General features: G+C 47.4%; 2 protein-coding genes across 2 annotated transcripts; one reads left to right on the top strand and one right to left on the bottom strand.

The window, feature by feature from the left end:
• Nucleotides 1-1,833: 1,833 nt before the first annotated feature.
• LOC310776263 (small RNA 2'-O-methyltransferase-like) lies at nucleotides 1,834-18,710 on the top strand (the record flags this gene model as incomplete). The annotated part of the gene is made up of 10 exons (XM_083636472.1): nucleotides 1,834-1,871; nucleotides 2,601-2,607; nucleotides 4,380-4,492; nucleotides 4,588-4,722; nucleotides 5,489-5,671; nucleotides 6,030-6,216; nucleotides 12,976-13,072; nucleotides 15,253-15,340; nucleotides 15,993-16,108; nucleotides 18,604-18,710. The coding sequence occupies 10 exons, from the start codon at nucleotides 1,834-1,836 to the stop codon at nucleotides 18,708-18,710; spliced, it is 1,071 nt and encodes a 356-aa protein (XP_083492598.1).
• A 6,697-nt stretch (nucleotides 18,711-25,407) lies between these two features.
• Nucleotides 25,408-26,820, bottom strand: LOC310776262 (E3 ubiquitin-protein ligase TRIM39-like; the record flags this gene model as incomplete). The annotated part of the gene is made up of 1 exon (XM_083636471.1): nucleotides 25,408-26,820. One exon carries the CDS (start codon nucleotides 26,818-26,820, stop codon nucleotides 25,408-25,410), a length of 1,413 nt encoding a protein of 470 aa, XP_083492597.1.
• Nucleotides 26,821-27,021: the final 201 nt, after the last annotated feature.

The following is a 27,021-nucleotide window of genomic DNA, read 5'->3' as shown; positions in this document are numbered from 1 at the left end:
AAGAAAGTAGTATCGTTGCCACTCTAATATGTCAGACGGTTAGGCATAAACGTTGCCATATGGCCGTGGTTCACCGGTGCCTTTCGGGTCGCCCTGTGGGGTGCTCCCGGCAGCAAGGTCGGTTGAATGGAGGCACTAGTGAGAGCTTGAGTTCGAAACGAAGTAAAACATTAGGGTTGTGCTACAACCCAGGTTTTACGAGTGAGAACGAGAGCTCTCACTACCCAGCCTTGCTGTGTCGATGCGTCACGGGGTGCGTCGGATCTCAGCGGGCTGGAAGAAATTAGAGTGATTATTCCCTGGGCTGGCAGGACGTGACGTAGTCACGTGGATCCGTGTCAGTCCCAGGGGGTACCACGCCACCTACGGGTGGGTGGTCAGGTTTTAATGAAAAGTAATTTTGGAGCAAAATAACAGTCTTCCATAGGGCTGCGTTGCAGCGTTTAAGGCACTAGTGAGAGCTCTCGTTCTCACTCGTAAAACCTGGGTTGTAGCACAACCCTAATGTTTTAGGCCTGGGCTGATGGCTCTTATCACAGCCTCAATTACTTCTGACTCACCATGACCCTTGCGGAGCCCGTTCCATCTGGTGGATGAGGTTGGTGAATGAGAGCTTGTCACGCTGTCCTCCCTCACCGATTTGGCCACAGATGCGGAACTCCCTGCGTATGGTTACTTCTGGCACCTTGGTTGATGACAGGTTCTGGATGGGGTTTACTTTGGCATCAGAAATGTTAAATCTTTCACCAAGCATTTTTATTTCGTCATCTAAATCTTTGCGGGACTGCTGCAGCTCAAAGTATTTTTTCATCTCTGTTTGCTGGCGACGCTCCCGCTCATCTCCTCCCTCTGTCATCATGTCTTCCATGAAACTTATCAGTTCAGTAATGATCCGAATTGCTTCCTTCGGCTCTTCATCTTGTTCAATAACATCCAACTTATTTTCTGCAATTTTAATGAGTGCTCGTCGGCTCTTATTAGCAGCAGCCTCAACATCTTCAATGCATTTGAGATATTTACAGACCTCCACCATCCGGTCCTGGCTTAGTTGGCACAGCGTGGTGGTGGCGTGGTCTAGAACGGTCTCCAACTCCATCTTGAATTGAGTGCAGCTAATCACCGAATCGCGCTTCTTTTCTCTCTTTTTTTTCAGGTTCGTCTCAGGAGAAAAGTCCTCTTTCTCCGTCGGGTGTCGGTAATGGCGGACGCACACACATGTAAAACTCTTTTCCTGGCTGGGCTCGCCAAATATGTTGCAGCCAGAGATTCGAGGCGGACACTGGATTTGAGTTTCGTCCCAAGGGGGGTTTTATTACTTCAGTACTGGCAACAAAATTAACACAAACAGCGTCTATCCTTCCCCGTTACTCCTCTGCTGCTCGACCACTGCTGCTGCCTGTTGCTACAGCCAGCATTCTACTGCTTCACACCGGAAAAACAACTCTTCTTCTCCCGTATCTCGTTTACCAGTTATCACTTGCTCACAGGTGCCGCCTTGTGGCGTAAATCCTGTAGTGCATTATCAACCACAATATATACTGAATGTTTGTTAGTGCCGTAACTAAATAAAATTTGGTACCCCAAGGTAAATATAACATAACAATGAACATAAACATCTAAACATCTTCTTCATATCTGTCATCCTGTCACATCAACACATGATATTCTCATTTTATAATTCATTTTTCATCAGGCTAGTGAAGACATTTGACAAAAGGAAAACCTCTTTACTGAAATAATTTACAACTGAGCATGTAGCTCATTTGTCCTACATTGTAGGATTTGTTAAGCATTGTTAAAATCAGCTTTGTTTTCTTGAACAGATTAGCCAAGATGGCTGCCTGCTTCAAGAACAGCCAACATGGTAGAAGGTGAATATGACATCTGTACCTCCAGCATGATTCCCAGACCATAATGTGAAAATGGTGAGAGAAACTTGGAGTGTGGTTGGTCTGAACAGCTGTTGAGAAAACAGAATATGTGACATCAGTGAAGGTAGTGTCCACCTCGTGTTAACCTTGACTCTAGTCTGTAGCCAGACTGACACTGGTTTGTCTGTTTAAAGGTACCTGGCTGTGATGGGACATGATGGTGACTGCAGGACGCGTGCACGTTCAGCATGGTGCAGCGATCTACAGTATGCTCCAACTAAGGTATCTACCAAGTGATGTTTGACTGCATTTAATACATTTAATTAAGAATAGGGATGTACTGTACGATATCGACCCGATAAATGATCAGCATCCAGTTCTTGTAAACCGTGCAGTCTCAACTATCAGGCAGCGAATAGTTCAATGTTTTCATGAGCAACAAGTTAATGTGACAAGCTTCAGTTCAACTAGTCACGGATGTTGCGTAGTCATTCATTATAAAGTGAGTTGACTTCAGTAAACTGGAATGGACTGGTGGCAAAGAGGGTTAGGTGCATGGGTTACTGCGTTGGAACCTTTTGTATATGCTGATCGAAACCCGCAGGGAATCGATTTTTTTGCATTTATTTTTTTAGCAGTCATCGCTGCTCTGAAAAGCTGTAATAATCGTAACACTCGCCTTGAAAGAGAATTTTTGTATTTTAATTTAATGTCATATTTTAACACCAGGAAGAGGGTAGGCGGGTTTCATTCCAAGCACAGTCACACCCACTGAGAGATTTTTTGGCAGACACGTTTGACTATCCTGTGTTTAGTTAAGTTTATTTATTTGTTGGACAGGCACAGTGGAGATTAAAAGATGGTAAAAAGCAAAGAAGAGTAGTTTTCATCCGCCGGAGACTTCAGCGTTTCATTGTGGAGTTGTGGTGAATCTGCGGACAGAAGTGCACAACAGCTGCTGCAGGAAGTAAACAACAATCACATGCATCCTGGAGACAGGATAGTGGAGCGACCAGTTAGGCTGTCACACCGGAACTGATACTGCCCGCCCCTGTGACATCATCGACAGGTCAAATGTCAAACAATAACATTACACCACAGACATATTACACATTTTGGCATATCTAATATTTCTAACACCATGCAGCACTTGTGTGGAGATGAAGATTATAACTTTTAGGACTGGTTTGTGGTTTGGCTGTTATTCAGACACAGCCGATGATCAGTAAAAATGATGAAATGAGAAAATGTAGCTATAAGAATTGATTAAAGTTGATAAAGAAAAAAACATTTCATGGATGCATAACTCGGACGTATCCTCAGTGATGTACCCTGGGGTCATAGGATGTTTCGGGTCTCGCAACATCATACACCCTCGCCCAGGTGACCCAGCCGGGGCTGGCCAAGCCCCAACTTACATCCCAGTAGCTACCCACGGTCAGCCCTCCAGGAAGGGTCTGGTCACGCGGTCAGGGCCACTCAATCCGCTGCTCCGGAACTACTCTGCCGGGACTGGGAGGGGGGCTGGTACGTAGAGGGACCGGGCTCTGTGGGTTGCCACCCGGCCGGGCTCCTCCCTCGTCTCACCAGGTCTAGGACCTGTGCGCTGCACCAGACTCCCCCGCTCCAAACATCTCATTCCGAGGTGATGGTATCTTGGTGGATACCATGCAGTACCAGTACTTGGTGGCACTGCAGTCTCCACTTGCGGCTTGAATGGCCCTCCTAAAAGGCCTCTCGTGGGTTGTTGGGCTTCTTCCTCACGGAAGACGCAGGCTGGGGAGCTAACCCATACTGCTACCTGGGTGTCAACTGACTCTCCAGTAGTCACTAGTCTTTCCTGGTTGTCACATAGTCTATTCCTATGAGTCACTGGCTAAGCCAGGCTAACTAATAAAGAAAAAACATTGCATGGATGCATAACTGGGACGTATCCTCAGTGATCACTCGTTTGACTTAAGAGGGCATGTATGTTGTATCCTTCACATTCGCTAACCAGTCTTTGAACTGAAATATTTGAAGAAGTTGGGATCCGTGTCTGAGAGAAATAGCCTGGCTGGTTCGATGTTTATCCGTTCACCTGCGTCGCGTTGAAGCACTTTTTACAGACTGGCTTCGTTTCATGTGTCCGGGCTTGCCTTCGCTGTCAGCAACGTAAGTAAGCAAAATACTTCCACATTTCGCTTTGTGCATCTGCTTTCTCAACAAGCGTTGGGCGGCTTCAGACTAGAAGCCGCTGTCATTTTCGCTGTGTCCTGTGTGTCGGGCTGCTGACTGAAGGACTGGCCAGAGAGAGCAGAGAGGGAGGGGGGAAATCTGCACGCCCACACATGAAGCAGACATACCGCTCTTCTGACAACCTCCAAAGTGATGATATGTCCGCGATGACGGGGTCGCGCTTATACCGGAAAACAATTTTCACACATGAAAGGCATAGACCACTTTCTGGTCATTTCCCGGTATAAAGCGCATGTGTGAAAACGGCTTCAGTGTTCTCCTTCACATTAGGTGGTGGACTTGGGGTGCAACGAGTGCACCCTCCTCAGGAGGCTGAAATTCCACCCGGAAATTGAACTGCTGGTCGGAGTGGACATCGACAGAGACGTGATGAGGAAAAACATGTAAGTTTAAATTAGTTCATTGACTTGAGATTTTAGTTTGTGACATGTGACACAATCACAACCTACAGAAATAGGATTGCTTTTATTTTTCCCAGGTATGAATTAGCCCCTATCTCAACTGACTATCTGCTGCCAAGTTTTGATCAACTGAGCATTGAGCTGTACCAGGGCTCAGTCACGCAGAGAGACGGCCGCCTTAGAGGATTCGATCTGGTGACCAGTATAGAACTGTAAGTCGCCACTTCCTCTGGGGTTGATCAGCGTCAGTCTAAATCTTTCACTTTGATTTCTGTCTTCTATTTCTTACTGTCTGTCTATGGCCAAATCCAAATGTCCAGACATCACTTCACTTGTAGACACGCAGACAAATCCACAATCCATCCAGTCCACAAGGGGTCGCTCAAGTGGACTTTCTGCAGACTTCCAAAGAGTCCGCTTCCAGACTTCACTGACTGAATTAGAATAGAATAGAATCAAATCTTGGCTATGGTATGTTGGCTATGGTATGTTTGCACATACAAGGAAATTGACTTGGTGTGGTTGGTGCACAAGTTACATAAATGGGAACAACAAACCGTATTAACAACCAAGTGTGGCAACCGAAAGAAATGTAATTTAAAATGTGTACAAGTTCCATGAGAGGTAGCCCACAATTCATTGTAATACGGACGTGACGTCATTTTTCCGCTTGTAGAAAAAAAAAAAAAAAAAAAATGATTATGAATAATGTAAAACAATTATTTAATTAAAACGTTACTAGAATCATGTAGGCCAGAAATAATATTCAACCACATTGGGCATTTTATTGTAGTCTATAGACGTGTGTCTATCAGTGGGTTATTATTATAGCCTTGCAGTCTCTCGCCCTCGCAGACTTGACGTGATGACATTGAACGTGTCACGGTACGTTGGACTGAAGTCCAGAGGGCAGATATATATTTTGGATTGGGCATGTGTCTTTGTTTCTCACTCTGTTTCCTGCCTGGCTCTCTGCAGCATAGAGCACCTCCATCTTGCTGATGTGGAGCGCTTCTCTGAGGTGCTGTTTGGCTACATGGCCCCAGCAGCGGTTATCGTCAGCACGCCAAACTGTGAGTTCAACCCCCTTCTTCCCGGCCTGACGGGCTTCAGGCACAGCGACCACAAGTTTGAGTGGACCAGAGCGGAGTTCCAATCCTGGTACGTCATTTTTAAGGATCCCAAAAACACCATAACAGAGTTGAAAAAACATAAACTATTGGTATTTGTTTTAGTCCTGTGGATAACTGACTAAATGAAAATGACAGCCATTGAATGCAACAAGATCACATCCTTTCTCTGCGGGTTGTTGAAAGTCATTCTGGGAAATGTAGGAAAATAGTAGACGTAGACATATCAAAAGAACTGTCAAGGACCCGTGGGAAGTTAACCCTGAATAAACTACCTGAGTCTCTTGTCATTTTATCTGCAGTAATGTTTCAGGCCTCTTAAAACATGTCTCCTTTTCCAATAGTAAAGATTTGAATGGATTGTTTTCCTGTGTTCTGTCTGTCCTCAGGGCTGTCCGGGCATGTCTGCAGCATGGTTACGAGGCGCAGTTCACCGGTGTTGGCCTGGTGCCGCCTGGCCAGCAGGAGAGGGTGGGCTTCTGCTCCCAGATCGCCGTGTTCCACAGGCTGAGCAGCAGAGACCATGCCCGCATGCTCCCCGATGATGATCCACATGGCATCTTCTCATATACTCTGGTGAGTGATGATCCACATGGCATCTTCTCATATACTCTGGTGAGTGATGATCCACATGGCATCTTCTCATATACTCTGGTGAGTGATGATCCACATGGCATCTTCTCATATACTCTGGTGAGTGATGATCCACATGGCACATCTTCACAGGGCAGGTTTGCGGCACCGTGTTACCTCAGACTTGGCCGGGCGTCCATACAGGCATGATTGGCTGTGTCTGCGGGTGGGAAGCTGGATTAGGGGTATGTGTCCTGGTCGCTGGACTAGTGCCTCCTCTGGTTGCTCAGGGCGCCTGTTCAGGGTTGAAGGGAACTGGTGGGAATAGCGTGATCCTCCCATGTGCTACGTCCTGCCGGTGAAGCTCCCCGCTCTCATGTGAAACGAAGCGGCTGGCAACTGCGCATGTGTCAGAGGAAGCATGGTGCTAGTCTATGGATCTCCCCAGATCGGCAGAGGGGGGAGCAGCGACGGGGGCAGCAGGGGGAAATTGGCCAAGTACAATTGGGGAGAAAAATTGATAAAAAAAAACGTTAGGGTTGTACTACAACCCAGGTTTTACGAGTGAGAACGAGAGCTCTCACTCTAGTGCTTAGTTCGCTGCTTATGCAGCCAATGGAAGATTGTCATTTTGCTCCGCAAAATTACTTTACATTAAAACCGTCCACCCACCCGTAGGTGGCGTGGTGCCTCCCTGGGGCTGACGTGGATCCACGTGACTACGTCACGTCCCGTCATCCCAGGAAACGTCACTCATTCTTCCAGCCAGCTGAGATCCGACGCAATCAACGACGCATCGACGCAGCAAGGCTGGGTAGTGAGAGCTCTCGTTCTCACTCGTAAAACCTGGGTTGTAGTACAACCCTAACGTTTTACTTCGTTTCGAACTCAAGCTCTCACTCTAGTGCCAAATTCAACCGCCCTTGCTGCCGGGAGCACCCTACAGGGCGACCCGAAAGGCGTCGGTGAACCACGGCCGTATGGCAACGTTCATGCCTGACCGTCTGACATATTAGAGTGGCAACAATACTACTTCCTTGCCACCGACAGTGCCGCGTGCGCGAACCGCGAACCGGACACATCGAGACTGTAGTACCTGACAAACGTGTGATAAGAGGACCATGAGGCCGCGGCACACATGTCCTCCACCGAAACACCACGCAACAACGCAGAGGATGTCGCAACACCTCGCGTAGAATGCGCCTTGATACCCTCCGGGGGTATCTTACCCACGGCAGAGTATGCCAACGCGATCGCCTCCACTATCCAGTGTGATAAGCGATCCTTGGAAAGGGGCCCACCCTGGGCCTTCTGCCCAAAGCAGACCAACAACTGGTCTGTAGTGCGTAATGAACGCGTCCTGGCCACATAGGCCGAGAGCACCCTTACGGGGCACAGCATGTGCAAGCGTCTCTCCTCACCCGAACTGAACGGCGGGGGACAGAATGCTGATAAGTCTATGACCATAGACCTATAGCCGGCATTAATACTCTTGGGTTGGTAAGCCGGGTTAGGTCGCAACCTAACCCTGCGCCCATCATCCCCAAAAACCATACAGGCCTGCTGCACCGAGAGGGCAATCAGGTCACCAACTCTCTTTCCTGACGACAAGGCCAGCAGCAGCGCGGTCTTTAAGGACAGAACCTTTAAACCCGCAAATCGCACCCCACCCCCAGAGGGAGGCGTCGGTGTGAATCACCATCCTGAGCAGGACAGGGCCCAACTGAGTACCTCTCGAGAGGTAACGGGGGTCCGCCCATATGGCCAGCGCCTGCCGGGCCTGACCTGTCAGAGGAACCCTGCGATGATGGTCCCCAGCCGGGTCCAGGCGAAGCCTGAGGAACCAGATTTGGACTACGGGCGCATGTGTAGCCTCCCCAGTGGGAGCACATGCAGTGCTGAGGCCATCAGGCCCAACATCACTGTGCACTGATGCACTGACACCGAGGGCACAGACCTAACGTCCTTGGCTTGCTGTCCGCACTGTGCGAGCCTGTCGCCCTGGCGAAAGGCTCGCAGGGAGTCTAGCTCGAGCCCCGGGAAGGTTGCCGCCTGCGCTGGGACGAGGCAACTCTTCTGCCAGTTCACCAAAAACCCTAAGGTTTGCCGGTGATCGGTCACCACCTTGGTATGTTCCGTGGCACAGACCCTCGAGTCGGCCAACTCTATGAGAGCGTCGTCGCGATATAGGAAGACGCGGATCCCCCTCGCGCGGAGGGGAGCCAAGGCTGTCTCCACGCACACCGCTCTTTCGAAGGTTCGCGGGCTTAAGACATGCCGGATGGCAAGACACAGAATTCGTAAGCCTTCCCCAGGAAGGAGAACCTCAGGTATTTCCTGTGTCTCCTGACCACGTGGACATGGAAGAATGCAACTTTCAGATCCACGGAAGTAAGAAATCCCCCTGTCTCAACGCGTTGAACAGGCGGGGAAAAGAGAGCATTCGGAACGGGACTTCCTCAGCACCTCGTTGAGACGCCGAAGGTCCAATTCTGGACGCATGGAGCCGTCCTTCTTGGGCACGACAAAGTACCTGTGGTAGAACCCAATCGCACCTCTGCCTTGGGAACCGAGCGCATCGCCGCTTTGGCGAGGAACGAATAACCTCCTTGTGGAGTATGTCCATGGACTCCCCCTCCACGGCCGTATCGGGGGTCCCGTCGAATGTGGGTGGGGGCCTGGCAACTGTAGAGCGTATCCCTTCTGGAGGGTGCGCCGTTTAAAGGGGACGGGGAACATAGATGCTCCCAGGCATCGAGCCTGTTGGCTTACAAAGATGGTCTCTTGTGGCCAAGGAGCGGAACCCGTCCTGAGTATATTGTTGGGCACCAGGACTGATCCGGTACCCTGATGGGGGGGCAGGACGTGAGAGGCTACGCCCCCCCCCGCCGCATGGTCAGTTCCGTAGAAGCTGTGCATGCTGGGGGAGAATTTCTTACGCAAGCTCCGCCTACTGCGTTGTATCGACGTAATCCCCCCCCGCCGTGTGACTTTCGCAGGCTGGGGGGGGGACTGCGGAGGTAACGTTCTCTTTCTAGTCCGGCCGCACGCGGACTTGTCCGGCAGTGCGGTCCCCAGGAGAGCTCCCGACCAGCAATGGGCCCACGGCGCCATTGATGGTGGGCTTGTCCTAGGAGCCTCTAGCCGAGGCCAGGCCGTAGCCATGGACCAACGGCGAGCCCTGATGACGGATATGAGACCCTGGGGGAGCTCCCGACCGAACTCGGGCCTTGGGCACCGAGGACGGTGGGCCTAAAGCTACAAGCCGGAGGCTGGGACTGAGCCCAGCCTTGGTGAGCCAACCGGTGAACTTGATCTGAGCGCTGCCAACCAAGGCCAGGCCGTGGCCATGGACCAAGGTGCGCTGTGCCCCCTGTCAGGCTCCCTGCACTTGCAGGGGACGCCCCAACAAGGGAATGCGTGTAGTGGAGGTAGCTCGCGCCCAATGTACTTAGCACGCAGATACTAACTGCACGGGTGCACGCCAGCTATCTGCAACAATACTATCGTTCTGTGCTAACAGTACTAATGCTATCTGCACGTATGCAAGCTAGCTCTCACACTCTCAAGAGCTTTAGCTGCGGCCCTGGGCATCGCCCCACGAACTGCTCCCTTGGAGGGCTCGCTCGTGAAGATAGCCCAGCAGCTGCAAGACCGAGGGTTCAAAGCGCCTGTGCAGCGTGCTCATGCCCAAGGCAGAACACGCACTTATCGTGCCGGTTCATACTCGGCCAATGTAGTTTTACACACAGCCCATCCCCTCGCTGACTTTCCCTGCTCAGTAGCAAGAGAAGCAGGAAGCTAATCACTAAATACCAAGCTCCCGCAGGCCGCACCCTGTTAGCGGGAGTACCGTTTAAGCAAGCTAACAAACTAGCAAGAAGCACAGGCTAGACAGTAAGCAACCCGGAGGCTAGCGAACGTGCGCGTGCAACGGTAACGTAAGCGGCAATAGCCCAGCCCGAAAGGAAGGCAACAATACCCACAACCTGTTAACCCGAGAGAACAGGCGTGAACAAGCCACTAGCTAAGCTAGCGTAAGCACTGAGAGACAAGCGTGCGCTAACACAAGCCTGCGCACAAGCCGGTGCAGCGAGTCTCTACCCTGAGTAACACGGGGAAGCAAGCGTGACCGCAAGCTGAAGCCAGCGGCCCGCGAAGCTAGTCAATCTCAGAAGAAACTCCTCAGAGGGAGTTACAATCTAGTTAGTAGATGCTATTTGCACGAGGCAAGCAACACTTAGCAGACAAGCAAGCTGGCTAAGATGGCGTAAGTACTGAGAGAAGCGGCCAACACAATGTGGAGCGAGCTCACCTAGCTAGCGTATTTCCTCAACTAATATCTCAGAGTGCCCCCTTCGGGGCCGACGCCAGTAATAGCTACACTACAAGCCATAGGTCCCAGCAACGCCTGTGCAGCGTGCTCATGCCCTTAGGCAGTGCACACATTCATTTCATTGTGCCGTAGCCTCACAGCTAACACAGCACCTAGCTGTTCCCCCCTCTCTCTGCTAACAGGAATTAACGGGGTTACCGTGTAAGCTAACTAACAGTAGCCTGCAACGGTAAGATAGCTGGAGTGCTACACAACGCTAGATACTGGCTGCACGGGAGCAAGCCAGCTATCTAGCTAACTGAAGAGCATGGCTTCTAGCTACTACTCGCTTAACGCGCGCCCTACACAGAGGTAGCTGGCGCCTAAAGTACTTAGCACACAGACTAGTGCTGCACGATTTGGGGAAAAGGTGCGATTAGCGATTAGGGTGGACAATATTGCGATTGCGATTGTGATTGCGATATAATAAACAAGAGGTATCTAGGGATGTGCCGGCATGAGTTTTTGACAGTATGATAACCTTGGACAAAAATACCACGGTTTCACATATCACAGACTAAAATACATGAAATATGTTACAATTTAAAATATATTAAAACTAAAAAAAATAAAACAATTTGAAATTAAATTATCTTTACAAAAAAATAAAACATTTTGAGACATTTGCCTGTCCCAAACATGTAAAAAAGAAACACCAGTCAAATAGAAACTGCACTGTGTTACAGTACATAGAAGATGGCTCAGCAAAGTTGCAAAGTTAGTTACATGTCTGTCCAGCAATACTAATGAATGATACACCCCGTTTATTTATTTTGTAGCGACAGATGGCCTTAAACGCCACACTCACGTGACGCTTCTTGAGAGAGAGGTGAGAACGTGCATCTGCAGACTTTTAACGAGGGACCATGAAGGCGTCATGTGACAGGCTAGTTAGCTAGCCTGGAGGTGATGCTGCCAGTGCTGGGAGCTGTGACAGTGTTTTGCTATCAACCTTGTTAATCTCGTTATATTCTTCATCACAGCGGGTCATCCCCACTGTGTACTTAATCGCGCACTAGTTCTGCATAAGCACCTGCAGCTCTCTCCTTATTTTACTGACGTTCTCACTGATCACATGGCTGTTTACATGCGTTTCTGAACGAATGGCTAGCTAGTTATTAGCATAGCTTGCTGTTAGCGATCATGGATGTTCTCTCTCGCCCTCTCGGTAGATAATATGTAACCTTGCTGCACATAACATTACTTATTTGCGGGAGTGCATGGGAGAAGTCTCCCGCTAGTATTGATGCCCAGTGTGATGGCAGAGAAACGTGTGTTTGCTGCGTCGCGTGTAACGTTAAGTTAGAGGAGGCTCTCACACACACACACACACACTCAAAAAGACATGAAAAAAAAAAAAAAATCGCACACTTTTGCGGTTATGTAATCGCACGTGCTGACATCGCGATTGCGATTGCGATTCGATTAATCGTGCAGCACTAACACAGACACTAACTGTACGTGTGCACGTTAGCTATCTGCCACAATACTGGGTGTGTTACCCTGTCTGGGGACGCAACCAGATAGCTGGAGTGCTACAAGCTAGATGCTAGCTGCACTGAGCAAATAGCTATACTATCTATCTAACGTTACTCCAGCCGGAGTAAGGCGCTTAAAGTACCTAGCACACGGACACTAACCGCACGGGTGCACGCTAGCTCATCTGCAACAAACTGGGCTAATTAGCCTATTGTTCTTGTGCTATACAGTACCAAGCTTAAACAGTTTTGAGCGCAGACCTTAGTCAGCCCTCAAGCCGATAAACGCTGCCCCAGCCGGGGAACGTTTCACACAGCTACACGGCGGTAGCACAACAAGTGTTAACTGTAAGAAGACACGCTTAGCTTTGATGACTTGATCCGCCGCCGCTTGGTGAAGAGAACAGGATCGGGTCCCCGAAGCCTGTTTTACCTCATCCACCTAAAACCCCTCAAGGTGGGCAGTTCAGACGGAACGAGCCTATTTTCTAAGCTATGTTTATAGCGCTAACTTCGAGCTAACACCGGAGCTTTAGACAACACAACCTCCCGCTGGCTGGAAGATTTGAAGAGTGACGTTTCCTGGGATGACGGGACGTGACGTAGTCACGTGGATCCACGTCAGCCCCAGGGAGGCACCACGCCACCTACGGGTGGGTGGACGGTTTTAATGTAAAGTAATTTTGCGGAGCAAAATGACAATCTTCCATTGGCTGCGTAAGCAGCGAACTAGGCACTAGAGTGAGAGCTTGAGTTCGAAACGAAGTAAAACTGTCAGCACCTGGCCAAGTCATCACTGAGTCATTCACCAACCCAATCAAACCCCCTTATTCTCAATTTTAATGAGTAAATATGTCTCAGAGATCAGTGACAGGTTTCTGATATATTTTCAATCTGTTTCCACATTAGCTGTACAGTGTAACCTACCCCAGTCTGCATGACAACAACATCCTTCGGAGGGTGCTGGTGAGCGAGGTGCTCTACTGGGCTGAGCAGCTGAAGAGGGGCTGGAGGAGAGGAGCGGTGAGGGGGAGGAGACCTCTGCACTCTGTCACACCCAGAGAGGAGGTGAGGGGGAGGAGACCTCTGCACTCTGTCACACCCAGAGAGGAGGTGAGGGGGAGGAGACCTCTTCACTCTGTCACACCCAGAGAGGAGGTGAGGGGGAGGAGACCTCTGCACTCTGTCACACCCAGAGAGGAGGTGAGGGGGAGGAGACCTCTGCACTCTGTCACACCCAGAGAGGAGGTGAGGGGGAGGAGACCTCTGCACTCTGTCACACCCAGAGAGGAGGTGAGGGGGAGGAGACCTCTGCACTCTGTCACACCCAGAGAGGAGGTGAGGGGGAGGGAGACCTCTGCACTCTGTCACACCCAGAGAGGAGGTTAGGGGGAGGAGACCTCTGCACTCTGTCACACCCAGAGAGGAGGTGAGGGGGAGGAGACCTCTGCACTCTGTCACACCCAGAGAGGAGGTGAGGGGGAGGAGACCTCTGCACTCTGTCACACCCAGAGAGGAGGTGAGGGGGAGGAGACCTCTGCACTCTGTCACACCCAGAGAGGAGGTGAGGGGGAGGAGACCTCTGCACTCTGTCACACCCAGAGAGGAGGTGAGGGGGAGGAGACCTCTTCACTCTGTCACACCCAGAGAGCAGGTGAGGGGGAGGAGACCTCTGCACTCTGTCACACCCAGAGAGGAGGTGAGGGGGAGGGAGACATCTGCACTCTGTCACACCCAGAGAGGAGGTTAGGGGGAGGAGACCTCTGCACTCTGTCACACCCAGAGAGGAGGTGAGGGGGAGGAGACCTCTGCACTCTGTCACACCCAGAGAGGAGGTGAGGGGGAGGAGACCTCTGCACTCTGTCACACCCAGAGAGGAGGTGAGGGGGAGGAGACCTCTGCACTCTGTCACACCCAGAGAGGAGGTGAGGGGGAGGAGACCTCTGCACTCTGTCACACTCACAGAGGAGGTGAGGGGGAGACCTCTGCACTCTGTCACACTCACAGAGGGGGAGGAGACCTCTGCACTCTGTCACACTCACAGAGGGGGAGGAGGGGAACGATCTGGGTGTCTGGGTAGTGTAGAGGTAAAAGCACTCACCTACCACCACCGGAGACCGTGCCAGTTCCTGGCAGTGGTACGCCCGGCTTGGTAAAAAGTTCCTACAGACACATTTGCTCGTGTCTGTGGGTGGGAAGCCAGTGGGGTAGGAGTCCTGGTCTCTGCACTAGCGCCTCCTCTTGTCTGTCAGGGCGCCTGTTCGGAGGGAGGGGAACCGGGGGGTGTTGCGTGATCCCCCATGCGCTATGTCCGGCCGGTGAAGCTCCCGGCTGTCAGGTGAAAAGAAGTGGCCGGTGACTGCACTCGTATCGGAGGAAGCATGTGCTAGTCTATAAAGGGCTCATTATACTCAAGCTAGGCTCCGCGAGGCGGAACTCACGCTGGGGCAGATGCTTTTATACTCGGAAGTGATCAGCCAAGTGATCAGCATGTTACATTGTACAATGGTAATAGTGAGAACAGCCCGTGAAAAGTCGCAATGAAACGCTATTATGTGCAGTACTGAGTGCGCATTCACTCTCAACCGACCGTATATCAGCACATGAATGAATCACCAAACTTGTTTTTACTGAATAGCCGTTTCAGTTCTCAGCCCTGATAGCCTACTCTGTGCTGCTTTTAATCTCTCTCAACCATGCTCTCAACACAACACATTTACTTGTTGAAATGACTAAAAACGAACAGTTGCTAATCAAAGTTTAGCCTATCACATGGGTCAAGAAATGTGGTGAAAACACAGCTCAGGGCTCAGTGGCTCAAGCGTCCATGTTTGGAGAGAAGCCGTGCGGAGGTCTAGAAAAATGCTAGAAAAATCTTCAGGTACGCGATGGGCGGCCTACAGGGGTCGCGCCCAACACATGACGTCATTTGACGCTCGCGTCCTCGCTCGTCCCCCGTGCCCTTTGCGGCATGGCGAGTATAAAACAAGATAGCAGATCTCTAGATCAGCAGAGGGGGTGGAGCTACGACCGGGACAGCAGGGGAAATTGGCCTGGTCTTGTAGTATCGATGTGACCACTGCGCTGCATACTTGCAGTCATTCAAATTCCTCACCTGTAATAATCTAATGACTTGCTGTGGTTATTAAAGTGAATCATGAAAATGTTGAATCTGACCTTCAACAGGTGCTTCAGAGTGTGAGGAGGACGAGGAGCAGGACGAGGCGTTTGGGACAGACTGCGCGGGACAGCAGGACTCCTACAGACGGGGCCGGTGGGTTTCTAGCCTGGGAAAACCATCCTGATCATGTGACCTCACGTTCTGTTACGCTCCATGGATCAGTCTGGGCTTTGACCCGCCCCCCCCCCCCCGTGTTTTCCAGAAATTACAACATGACCGGGCCAATCAGGGACAGCGCTGGAAAAAGAGTGCTGTCTCCGAAGCAACGAGCAGTAACGGTAACGTTAGTCGAGTAAACGCAGCCGTAAGTGCAGTTACTGTAGAAATAGACTCAATAACAACAGTTAAACAAGAAGAGTTATGCACCAGCAGAGTTCCTCGGCAGAAAAGACGTTTTCACCATTCTTCCCACTGGATTTGGATTTGGCTGGATCCGACGCTGATTGGCTGAAGGAGTTGTCCATCATGTCAAGTACTCCCGCCCACTAAAATCAATGTGCGCGGCTGGAAGTCCAGACTGATACGTAGAGCGAAACAGAATGTGAGGTCACATGATCAGGATGGTTTACCAGGCTAGTGTGTGGGATGAAACCATAACTGATAGTTCAGATTGTCATATACAGTATATGACCCCCCCCCCCCCCCCGGGTGTGTGTGTGTGTGTGTGTGTGTGTGTGTGTGTGTGTGCGTGTGCTGGCAGGTGTGTGTGTGACCCCCTGGCCAAGCTGTGGGCCTGCTGTCCCAGGGTCCAGGCCATGAGCGGGAGTGTCAGTGGCCTCAGGTGCTTCCTGCTGGACGAGCCCTCTGTTAAGCTGATCCAGGACGGCTCCGCTGTGCTGTTGGATGACCAGGAACAAGAAGGTATTGTTTCTCGTGTTGTTTTGGTGGAACCAAATGTCTAAATCCCTGCAAGAAAAAACATCACATAAAACAGTAAAAAAAACATGTAAAAACATGTCAAACTTGACATTTTGAGCGTGTACATGTAGGTTGCTAGCTCGCAGGTTGTTGTGCAATACTCGCTGGAAGCAAGAGCGTGTGTCGTCAAGCAATTTGACTGCAGTACGTGTCACAAAATGCTGAGAAAACTGATTATGACATCATAAGTAGCTGTGTTTCCATTACAGTTTTTCGCAAAATAATTGCGATATTTCTACAACTTCGACAATGTACAATTGCGACTTGTAGGCGTTTCCATTGAAGTTGAGTTTGGTCTGACGGCGCGCACACCTGAACGCAATTCCCCATTACCAGCAGCTGCCACAGTGATTACGCACAGGGATCTGCCCATATCCCATCCCCTGCATGCTCAAATCTAACCAATGGTCAATGCAAATCACAACATGAAGTTACAACGCATATAAACGAGCCTGATTATCAATTCAAAAGAAAATGAGTCGCAAAATGTTGCTGGCTGCGGTGAATGCGAGCGCGACAGACAGAGGAAAAAAGGTAGCCTAATACAACTGGTCCGATTTAGAGATGGAGGGGGGAAAAGGCTGATTTGGTTCAATAATCAGAATGTCTATTATAACATTGCACCTGAAACGTGTGTAATGTATTATTCACAGTCACTGTATTCACTTCAGTCAGAAGCATCGCACCGGTGTGTGCTTTTCATCAGCTCATCTCGCCGCTGTGCCAAATGCGCGCTCACAGGCAGCCTGTCACCATGGACCGATTTCTGCCATTAAACATTATATATTTTATATTTATTTTGCATAACACTCGTCTTTCTGCTAGCGTTGCTTCAAAGTTTTCCACTTGCTAGGAGGTTTTGCCACAGCTTATCGAACCGTTTCTCCCTCATGCAGGGCCGTAGCTAGCTATGAGAACGGGGAGGTCCGGACCTCCCCTAATATTTCAGAGATTTTTTTAATATTTCAGAGATTTTTTTTTTTTTTTTAGCCTTTATTTAACCAGGTTTGTCCCATTGAGATCAAAGATCTCTTTTACAAGAGAGACCTGGCCAAGAAACAGCAGCAACACAAAGTTACAACAAACAAACACATAAACACATACAATTGAAAAACATTAAAATGATCAAATAAAACATTTGCATACAGACAGCCTGTTCTCAAGAGATTTTACCATAGCCTTAAAACCATTTAAGGTTACTAAGCTATTAAGTTTAAGATCAGACTGCAGACTGTTCCATGCGGTGGGTGCAGAGAACCTAAAAGCTTTCTTCCCCAATTCAGTTCGGACTTTGGGAACAGAAAATTGTAGAGTGTCCTGAGAACGAAGATTGTAAAAAATTAAAACAATCTGCATGGAAAACAGGAAAAGCATGAAAAACACGGGATCGCTTTTATTTTGAAACGAAAGGCAGGTCAGGCAGGAAGTCATCTGACGCCGCGTCCGCGGTAACTTGATTCTGAGAGAGCAGCAGCATGGTGGTGAGTGATGACTGTCTGTCTGCCTGGCGAGATAATTGAAGGTGAGCGAGCTGTGAGACAGTGAGCGAGTGAACGACAGACAGTGAGTGACACTGACAGATTTTTTAGCAACAACCAAGAAAGTAAGTGTCTAGTCTGTCTAAGTAACTTTGTGTGTTGTGTACGGCTTGGGTTGTGTACCTGTGTTTGTAGGTGTCATTTTGATATGAATTTGGCTAAAACAGTTTGTGTTTGTTAGTTACAATTATGTTGACAGGAGAGCTGAGCAGGTGGTGACATGAAAGAGAATATACTGAATAATGACATCACAACAGTATAATCCTAATGTTCATTTAAAATGATATATTACTCTAAATATGGCTTAAAAAGGGGGGGAAAAAAACTAATTTTTTTTTAATCCGCCTCCCCTTGCTGGACCTCCCCTATTTCGGAACCCTGACTACGGCCCTGCCCTCATGTTCCGCTGCTTTTCCAAAGGAGAATGGGTCACATGACGTGCAAATGCGGAAAATGTGTTTCCATTACACTTTTGCGATAAACTGCTATATCGACACGTCTGAAAAACCACCTCATGAGAGCGCAAAAACTTTTTGCGATATTTGGGAGGTTTTTCGAAATTTACGTGTTTCCATTACCCGATTTCTATTGCGATATTTAGATTTTGTGCATTTCTGAGGGTAATGGAAACACGACTAGTGCCATTAAGGTGTTTACATGTCTACAATGCACTCCCAATAATGCGACTAAGATCGGAATACTCCACGTCTTCATTCGACTATTGCTACGACCTTATTCAGGTTACGGTAATGTAGTGGTAACCCTGCCAATGTCTTATTCAGAGTATTGTATTAATCGAGTTAATATAAGAATATTGTAGTTCATGTAAACAGTCATGTCCTGCTGCTCCAATGAACTCCAGTACATCTGATGGTATCTGCTCTTTGCTTGATGTTCCAGACGAGGAGGAGGAAGACTATGATGACTTGGAAGACACTGGATGGACAGAGGCTCCCCCGTGCTCCCTCAGCGCTGTGCAACACGAGGACTGGGAGGCCCAACTCTGACCCCAGGGACAAAGATGAAGGACTCTGCCGTCATGGACACTTATTGGTGATTTGTTCAAATGTAACAGGGGGCGCTAACGAGCAGACAAGCTCTTCTTCCCTCTCACATGTTCCTTCAAATTGGGAAGAGAATGCATTGTGGAATTTTGTGCTAAAAGGGGATATTCCATCTTCTTCTGTCCCATTGCATCTCAGTGGACTTGAGTCAGCTGGGACAATCTTGAAACCCATCGTATATTATTGGTCTGACGACGATTAGATTCTGGGGGCGACAGCCAATGTTTTGGGGTTCCCGGTGTAGCCGGCGGACATCCGGGGATAAAACCCAATGTGCACCAGATGCGGTGCGGATCCGGTGAAACTGCTGAAAACAGCAACCATAACGCAATTGGTGGAAATAGGCCTTAAGACGCGACATCGACATCTCGCAGATATCTATTTATAGAAATGTATTCTGGACCTAAAACACCTATAAGATGTATTGATGTCTGTGTATTGTGGTCCGGTCGTAGACGTCATCTCTCAACTCGCTAATCGGACCGGGAACAACGACCGGCACACAGAAAGAAATTTTGGCCCGGATGTCCGCTGGCTACACCGGAAAGCCCGAAATATTGTCCGTCACCCCCAGAGTCTAGTCACCATCGGACCGATAGACGACAGGTTCCGAGATCGCAGCTGGAAAGATCCCACATCCTAAGTTTGTTTTATTTCTGTTAGATCAGCATTCCAGGAAATGTGTTTTGACGAGTAAGAAATGTCTTCATAAGACAGTGAAAACAAAATGTCTAAAATGTAAGAACATGTTGACTGATTAAAGCCAATAAAATCCATAACCTGAGTAACTTTGCATTGTGATGCTCTGGTTGACAGAGGTGGCAATGGCGCCCCCCCCCCCCCCCCTTTTTTTAAGCTTTATAGGTTTTTCAGAAATTGTACACCTAACCTGTAACACAACCCTCCCTCCCCCTGGATGTCCAAAAGAAAAGAAGAAGGAAATAATGATTTAATTATATAATTATTCTGATAATAATAATAGTAATAGTAAATAAACAACAGAACAGTAACAACAACAAAGAAAAAAACAATGAATAAATGAATGGGGCTTTGTTTGTTAGAGTTGGGACCACTCAATAGTCAGACGTTTAGTGCAAAATACACAAATAGATATGTACATACACATACTCGTACACATAAAAAGACATACCCAAATATCTCAATACAGATGACTGTGTACTTTAATGTATTAATCACAGACAGGCTCATTTACAAGGACACAGGTGTGGGTTTATTCCAGCCAAATAATCCTTGGTTATTGAAGCATCATCACCCATTCCTAAAAGGATCGTTGAATGAGAGGGAAGAAATCTGTTCTGTCATTTCTGAAAAGATGTATCATGAGTGAAGTCTGGAAAGGGGGGAGAGGTCAGGTGTCCTTGAATTTCTGACGGGACTTACATCTGCTATAAGATTATCTATGGAATTAAGGATAGAACACTTATTTTATTTATTCCAACTTGTGAATGATGGGCTTTAGCTTGGCGTGTGGTGATGTCTACTCTACGCCCTGACCAGGAGATCCAAAAATAGCAGTGATTGGGTTCAATGGTTTTATGACAAATGTATGAGAAGGCCTCAAAGATACAACCCCAAAATGTAATCAAAGAAGGGCCCTCCCAAAACATGTGTCCGACTGTAGCTGGCTCCAAGTGGCACCTGATACAAGTAGGTTCCACACTGGGATAGAATGTGGACAGTCTCATATAGACGGTTTTCACGGAATGGTCAGTCCTGCACTTGAATGTTTTTTTTTCTTTTATGTCCATAGCAAACACTGTAACAGGAAGTGAGCGGGGGTTCAATTTAGAATGTTTTTGTTGTCAAGTTAAAACCGTCTATAATGTAAACGATGTAACACTTAGAATAAGGCTATGCCTATGACAGAGGGAAGTGGTGTGAATGAGATGGAAGCTTCCCACATCTCTTCAGTGAGCTTGATGTTTTAAGTCTTGCTCCCCAGACTCATTTTGTTTTGTCCAAAGAAGACAAACTGATACCTTGGGAAATCTATATTTTAGAAACATGTCCCTTAGTATCTGGGTCCCAGTCCATTATGATGTCCAACACACTCTTTTCCAGCAGGACAGGAAGTGGGCAGTGTTCTCTGGTCAAACCGTTTCAGGACAGGAAGTGAGTCATGTTCTCTGGCCAAACTGTGGGCCTGGAGGTGTCTAAAGAAGGGTGTATTCGGTGTATAGAGAGGTCCAGTAACGAGTCCGGAAATCATCGATGCTAACAGCCCTGGTTCTTCACAGTTTTCGCCTATAGGAGTTTTGAATGGGTTTTTGGCGCGATGCTTCTAATAATCTCTCTGGACAACGCTGGCTTAATCAAACGCGAACCAGTGTTTAGTAACATCATCTTCACACATGAAGACCACTTTTATGAGTTTTGAAGCTTTTACATGCCGTTAAACGGGCGGCTAGCTAGCAAACGGCTAAATGAGACTACACTTTTGAGTCGATGTGGATATATACGTCAATAACGTCACCACTTCAAAGGGCGAACACAGAAATGCTCTTTCCCTCACCTGGTTCAGCCCCGTTCAGCCCGAGGTAATCAGTGCACACATCCAACAACAGTCCAGGTTGAGTGCTGACGTGACGTGGAAGCCTATGCGACAGTGTGTAGTTCTGGATTAGCTTAGCATGAGCTTTTTACTTCTAGGGCTCGCATTTACGCTACAAAACTCATGAAAGTGGTCCTCATGTGTGAAGATTATCCCGCTGAACCTTGGTTCGCGTTTGATTAAACTTGCGTTGTCCACAGACATTATTTGAAGCATCACGCCAAAAACCCATTCAAAAATCCCATAGACAGAAACAGTGAAGAACCAGGAAGTTCGGGACTTCCGCATTCAGCCTACAAAAATACGTCATCCCTGGACCTCTCTATTATGGCCCTGTCGGATAATTTCAAATGAAGCAACGCTGCCATCTAGTGGTCACTAAAGAACATCAAACCATTGTCATGCCATGTTTGAAATGCTGCATCAGTCTGGGAGGGATGTGGTAAGGTGCTCCTGCCTCCACCCCCTGACATCTCTGCACTGCAGTGGTTAGAGACAGAGACCTGTTGATGACCTAGAGACTGTCATTCATTCATCCCGTGCAACCAAGTGTTTGACCTAGCTGGGCATCAGTGACCAGGTACAGAGTGTGGTGTAGTCTAGTCACCAAGGCAACCTGACCATTTCCAAATTTTTGTTCCGCTTGCTTTTTTATTTACAGGGTTTACTTGTACTTTTACTTTCAATACTTTTAAGTACATTCAACAAAAAAACACTTGATATTTAACACATTGATACCTGATGCAGCATTTGTGTGTATATCCCTCATTTGTGTGTGTATCCCTTTAAGACCGCGAACTGCGTTAACACGGTTCGCGGTCTTAAAGGGATACACACTCAAATGCTGCATCAGGTATCAATGGGTTAAGTACAGAAAAAATCAGCTACTTTAAGACTTTTACTCAAGTAATATTTTAATGGGTCACTGAGTCATTTTCTGGTGAAGTATCTGTACTTTTACTCAAGTATGGTTTCTGAGTACTTTATACACCACTGAGTAATACAGGTGTATGCCCAAGCTGTTGTCACAGAGAGAGATGTTTTGGATTGACCAACTGAATAGTATGCAACCTAAGGGACTTAATGACGACTTTACATTTCGACCTTTCTTATAAATTAAGTGGCCGGTTAGTTTTCTCATGTTTATTTTTGCTCTCCTGTTTGTTTGGGTTGTTTTAATGTGACCCATACAGCTTGTTGCTCTTGATGCCTGATCTGTACTGTTGTCTGACCCAAGTGCATCTGAACTCCAGGGTAACGTTACCATGGTAACCATAGCAAACAATCCGCCTCGTGTCTTCCTTCCTAATGGCAAAATTCACCTTGTTTTTAACTTTTCCGCGGTATGAACACCATGCACCGATAAATAATGCTGTTTCTTCTTTAAATATGAACAAAAACGCACATTACATGCCTGACTGCGGTGGTTGAAGGCGACAGACCAGAAGTGGGTCTGTTTACTTCCGCGGTCAACTGGGGCAGCCTGAAAGTAGCCAATGAGTGACATCCTCCCAATTGAAGACCCGCCTTGACGAGCGGCCTGACAGTTTGCCATTTCCAATTGAATTTTGTCACTGATAACGCACGAAGTGAACCTGCAATACACGGGAGGCGCTGTTTTGCTGTTTTTCATTTGAATAGAGTACATTGCAAAGCATGTTCAGTCTTTGATAATGTAATGTCGAATGTCAAACATGTAATGTCAAATACAAATGCATTTTCATTTGAATTGTGACTTAAATAATGCTTGCAGGGATGGAAAATTAGGCTGGATTTTTTGGATTGCATTTACATTTCCACATTTAAATTACAAGTTTGATATAGTCCATTGAAAAGCAGTATGACTAAATTAAAATGAAATGTCAAATACCATTTAAATTATCATTTGACATTTTCTACAAAAATGCATTTTAATTTGAATTGTGACTTAATTAATGCTTGCAGAGATGGAAAATTAGGCTGCATTTTTCGGATTGCATTTTCATTACCAAATTTAAATTACCATTTGAATATAGTCCATTGTAGAGCGGGCTATGGACTTTGAAAATTAAATGTCAAACAGCTTGTCATTTTAATTCTTATATAGTCATAGAAAGCCCTTACAAGTATATGAAAATGAAAATGAAAATTGGATTATTCCATTTTCATTTTCATTTTTACTGAAATAACACACACGTGTTGAAAATGATAATGTTATTGAGGAATTACATTACCATTTTCAAGTTTAAATTATCATTTGAATAGAGTCAGCTATGGGCTTCCATAGTAACTGAGTGTGCTGCATGGTTAATAAATAGCTGAACTTGAAGAACCAACATTTCTTTATTTCTTTTTCTTTGAAGAATTGCAGGACCACAGAGATCCAACTTGGCTTTAAAAGAAAATAGCGGCTGAAACAAACATTTCTGCCAATATGACAGGCCGATAAAATTATACCTTAAATGCAACAGGCCGTTATCAAGAATTCCACTCTGGGAAACTGTTTTCACTTTTTTGCATTTTCAGGCACCAATAACGACATTCCCATGTAAAAGGAAGGAACTAACAAACTAACAAAAAAAAGTTTGCCGTTTTATCCAGGGAGCATTGCTGTGTAAACAGGGCCTTAGTACAAAATACTTATAACTGTATTATTATTGTTAACAATAACATAATAAACTTTGTCTCCAAAGTTAAAGAATTTCCATCCAACGCCATTAAAGGGATAGTTCAGTTTGTTTGAAGTGGAGTCCTATGAGGTACTTGCATACAGTCAGTGTTCTACATGCAGTAGAATGCAGCCGGCGCGGTCCCAGTTTAGAGAAATTGAGACCGGCTGCGTCAGGCAAGTAGAGCTGTGTGCTGAGTGTGAAGGGGCCATGAGCAAAAATGTAAAAAAAAAAAACCCGGAAACAAATACATAAAATCCTTCTATACTGCTCACCTGGCATAATCAAACTCTCCACAAGCCCTGAGATGCCAAGTTGACTTGAAAAGATGTAATTTACTTCTTGTTTTTAGCTGAAATGTTCACTGTAGCCAGGTGCGGCAGGTGCGCAGCTGGTCTCCATTTCTCCAAACTGGGAGCGCGCCAGCTGCATTCTACTGCATGTAGTACACTGACAGTATGCAAGTATCTCATACAACCCCACTTCAAACAAACTGAACTATCATCCCTTTAACACGTTTCTTCACAAAAAGAAGAAAAAGGTCAAAACAATCTGATGCTTTTAAAACATCCTACTAATATAATTGGGCAAAAAGTTGGCACGACCCAGAATTGTTCACTTGCTCAACTGTGCATGCACAAAGAGCATGCCAGTAGAGTGGGCGAGGTCGCGTGGCGACCAAGCTGTGTCTGAGAAGAGGGCGAGACCTTGAGGGCAAGCCAGAGGCACGGTAGAGATGAGTGATGCCAGTTCAGTGTGCTCTGTTTCTACTTATCATAAACAGGTAACCCAAAAAATATATATATAATAAAAATAATACAAAATAAAATAAACAGGTAGTCCGGGGCGTGCAGCAATAGATTCCCTGCCTACCTACCAGAGGCTCGCAGGTTCGAGCCCCCGTGTTACCTCCGGCTTGGTTAATTGTCTGGGAAACGGGCTAAAGGGTATGTGTCCTGGTCACTGCACTGGTTGGTCGGGGGGCCTGTCCCCTGTGATCCTCCCACACGCTACGTCCTGCCGGTGAAACTCTGGGGTGTCAGTGAGAAGTCCTTGTAACTGCACATGTATCAGAGGCAGCATTTGCAACTCTCCCCAGATCGGCAGAGGGGGTGGACCAACGACTGGGAAAACAGGGGGAATTGGCCAAGTACACACCCACACACACACAAAAATATATCTATTTCAAAATGAAACTAGATCGAATAAACTGGATTTTTGTTCTCAGCCAAACTGATACAACTTAAAATCAAAATTAGGTGTGTGAGTTCACTGTGCAGAAGGTTCCTGTCATGGTGGACAATGGCTTGTCCTCACTGAGAGATACACACGCACGCACACGCACACGCACACGCACACGCACACACACACACACACACACACACACACACACAGACTCTCTCTCTCTCTCTCTCTCTCTCTAACTGGGTCTAACAGAGACCTTCACTGGTATTACCTTCAGAGTGTTTCCAGCTTCCACAGTGGAAAAAAAAGGAAACAGCCTGTCAGTGAAGGGATGTCTGAAGGTGTGTATGTGGGTGGTAGTATCAGGATCAAAGAATGACAGCTCTCCTCTGTCCCAGTCAAGAAGCACGCTGACCCTCTGGAGCTTCTTCTTCACTGTGAGATCAGTGACTATACCTGATGGAGAGACTGCACTGTATTTACCATTAGTAAAGAAACGTATTCTCCATAATGCAGACAGTGCGAATCCCTTCCTCTGACCCTCTACGAACACACCCAGTCTCCAGCCTGTACAGTGTCCAACCTCAACATCCCAGCAGTGATATCCAGACTTAAAGCCCTCAGAGCCCAGGACACTCCAACACATGTCAAACCTCTCTGGATTGTCAGGAAGCTGCTGTCTCTCTCCACGGCTCACACTGGTCAGATCTTCAGAGACGATCAGTTTTGGATGGGCGGTGTTTGGGTCCAGAACCACAGGGGTGTAGGAGACCATCTCCCCCATCTTGTGCCAGACTGTGAAGCTCAGGTTGCCCAGGTGTTTGGCCTCGTCTATCAGAGCTCCTGAGACCAGCTGTGGATCCTCCAGCAGGGAGCGCTGGACTCTTTCCACTGTAGCCTTGTAGTTCTGCAGGACAGAGATGTCTTCAGCCCTCAGCTCCTTCTCTATGGCTTTGACTGTGTCAGAAAGAGCTGCTATCTCTCTGTTCAGACCCTCAATCTTCTCCTTCATCGTCTGACTCTTCTGCTCCTCTTCCTCCCTCAGTGCATTGATCCTGGCCTTCTCTTCCTCTTGTAGAAACCCTTGAAGGGACTGCTGAAGCTTCTTAAACTCCTCCTTAATCTGCTTCTCTGTGTGTCGGGCCTGGACCTTAATGTGTGCTGCTGTTTGATCACAGTTTCCTTTAACTTTATTAAAGAGCTGCAGTTTCTCATTTAAGGTCTTCAGAGATTCCTGGAGTTTGTTCTTGTGATGGCGTGCAGATTCATGGATGGTAATGGATCTGATTCTGTGGTGGTTGTGTGTGTCTGAATCCAGACAGCGATGACACACAAGCTGCTGATGGTCCAGACAGAAGAGCTTGAGTTTCTCAGAGTGCAAACTGCAGAGAGGCTCAGACTCTGCTGAAGCTCTCTGATCTCTCTCCAGTAAGAAGGCCTCACACATGTTCTTCAACACCAAGTTACATGGTGGTGGTTTTCTTGAAGATGCAGCCCTACAAACTGGACACTCACGCATTTGGTTCCTTGTCCACCATCTCTGCAGACAGGCTTTACAGAAGCTGTGGCTACATTTCAGGATGACAGGATCTTTAAAGATGTCACAGCAGACAGTACAGGAGAGATGCTCCTCTTGTCTCCAAGACATTTTCTCTCCGAGTGAATCTGAAAACGAACAAAACAGAGATCATATATAATAAATGATGAACAAAAGGCAACGTATTTTATTTTGTAATATAATACACAGCATCATGGAAATGAAACACATATTTGTATTTCTAAATCTATAACACAGTAATGATAACTCGGGGACACTTTCGCTTTAACACTGTTTAGCAAGGTTAATGGT

This window comes from Poromitra crassiceps (genome assembly GCF_964638095.1).
Source record: "Poromitra crassiceps genome assembly, chromosome: 5".
NCBI classification, from domain to species: domain Eukaryota; kingdom Metazoa; phylum Chordata; class Actinopteri; order Beryciformes; family Melamphaidae; genus Poromitra; species Poromitra crassiceps.
The sequence above is the reverse complement of the archived record's forward strand: the minus strand, read 5'-3'. Positions and strand labels throughout refer to the sequence as shown.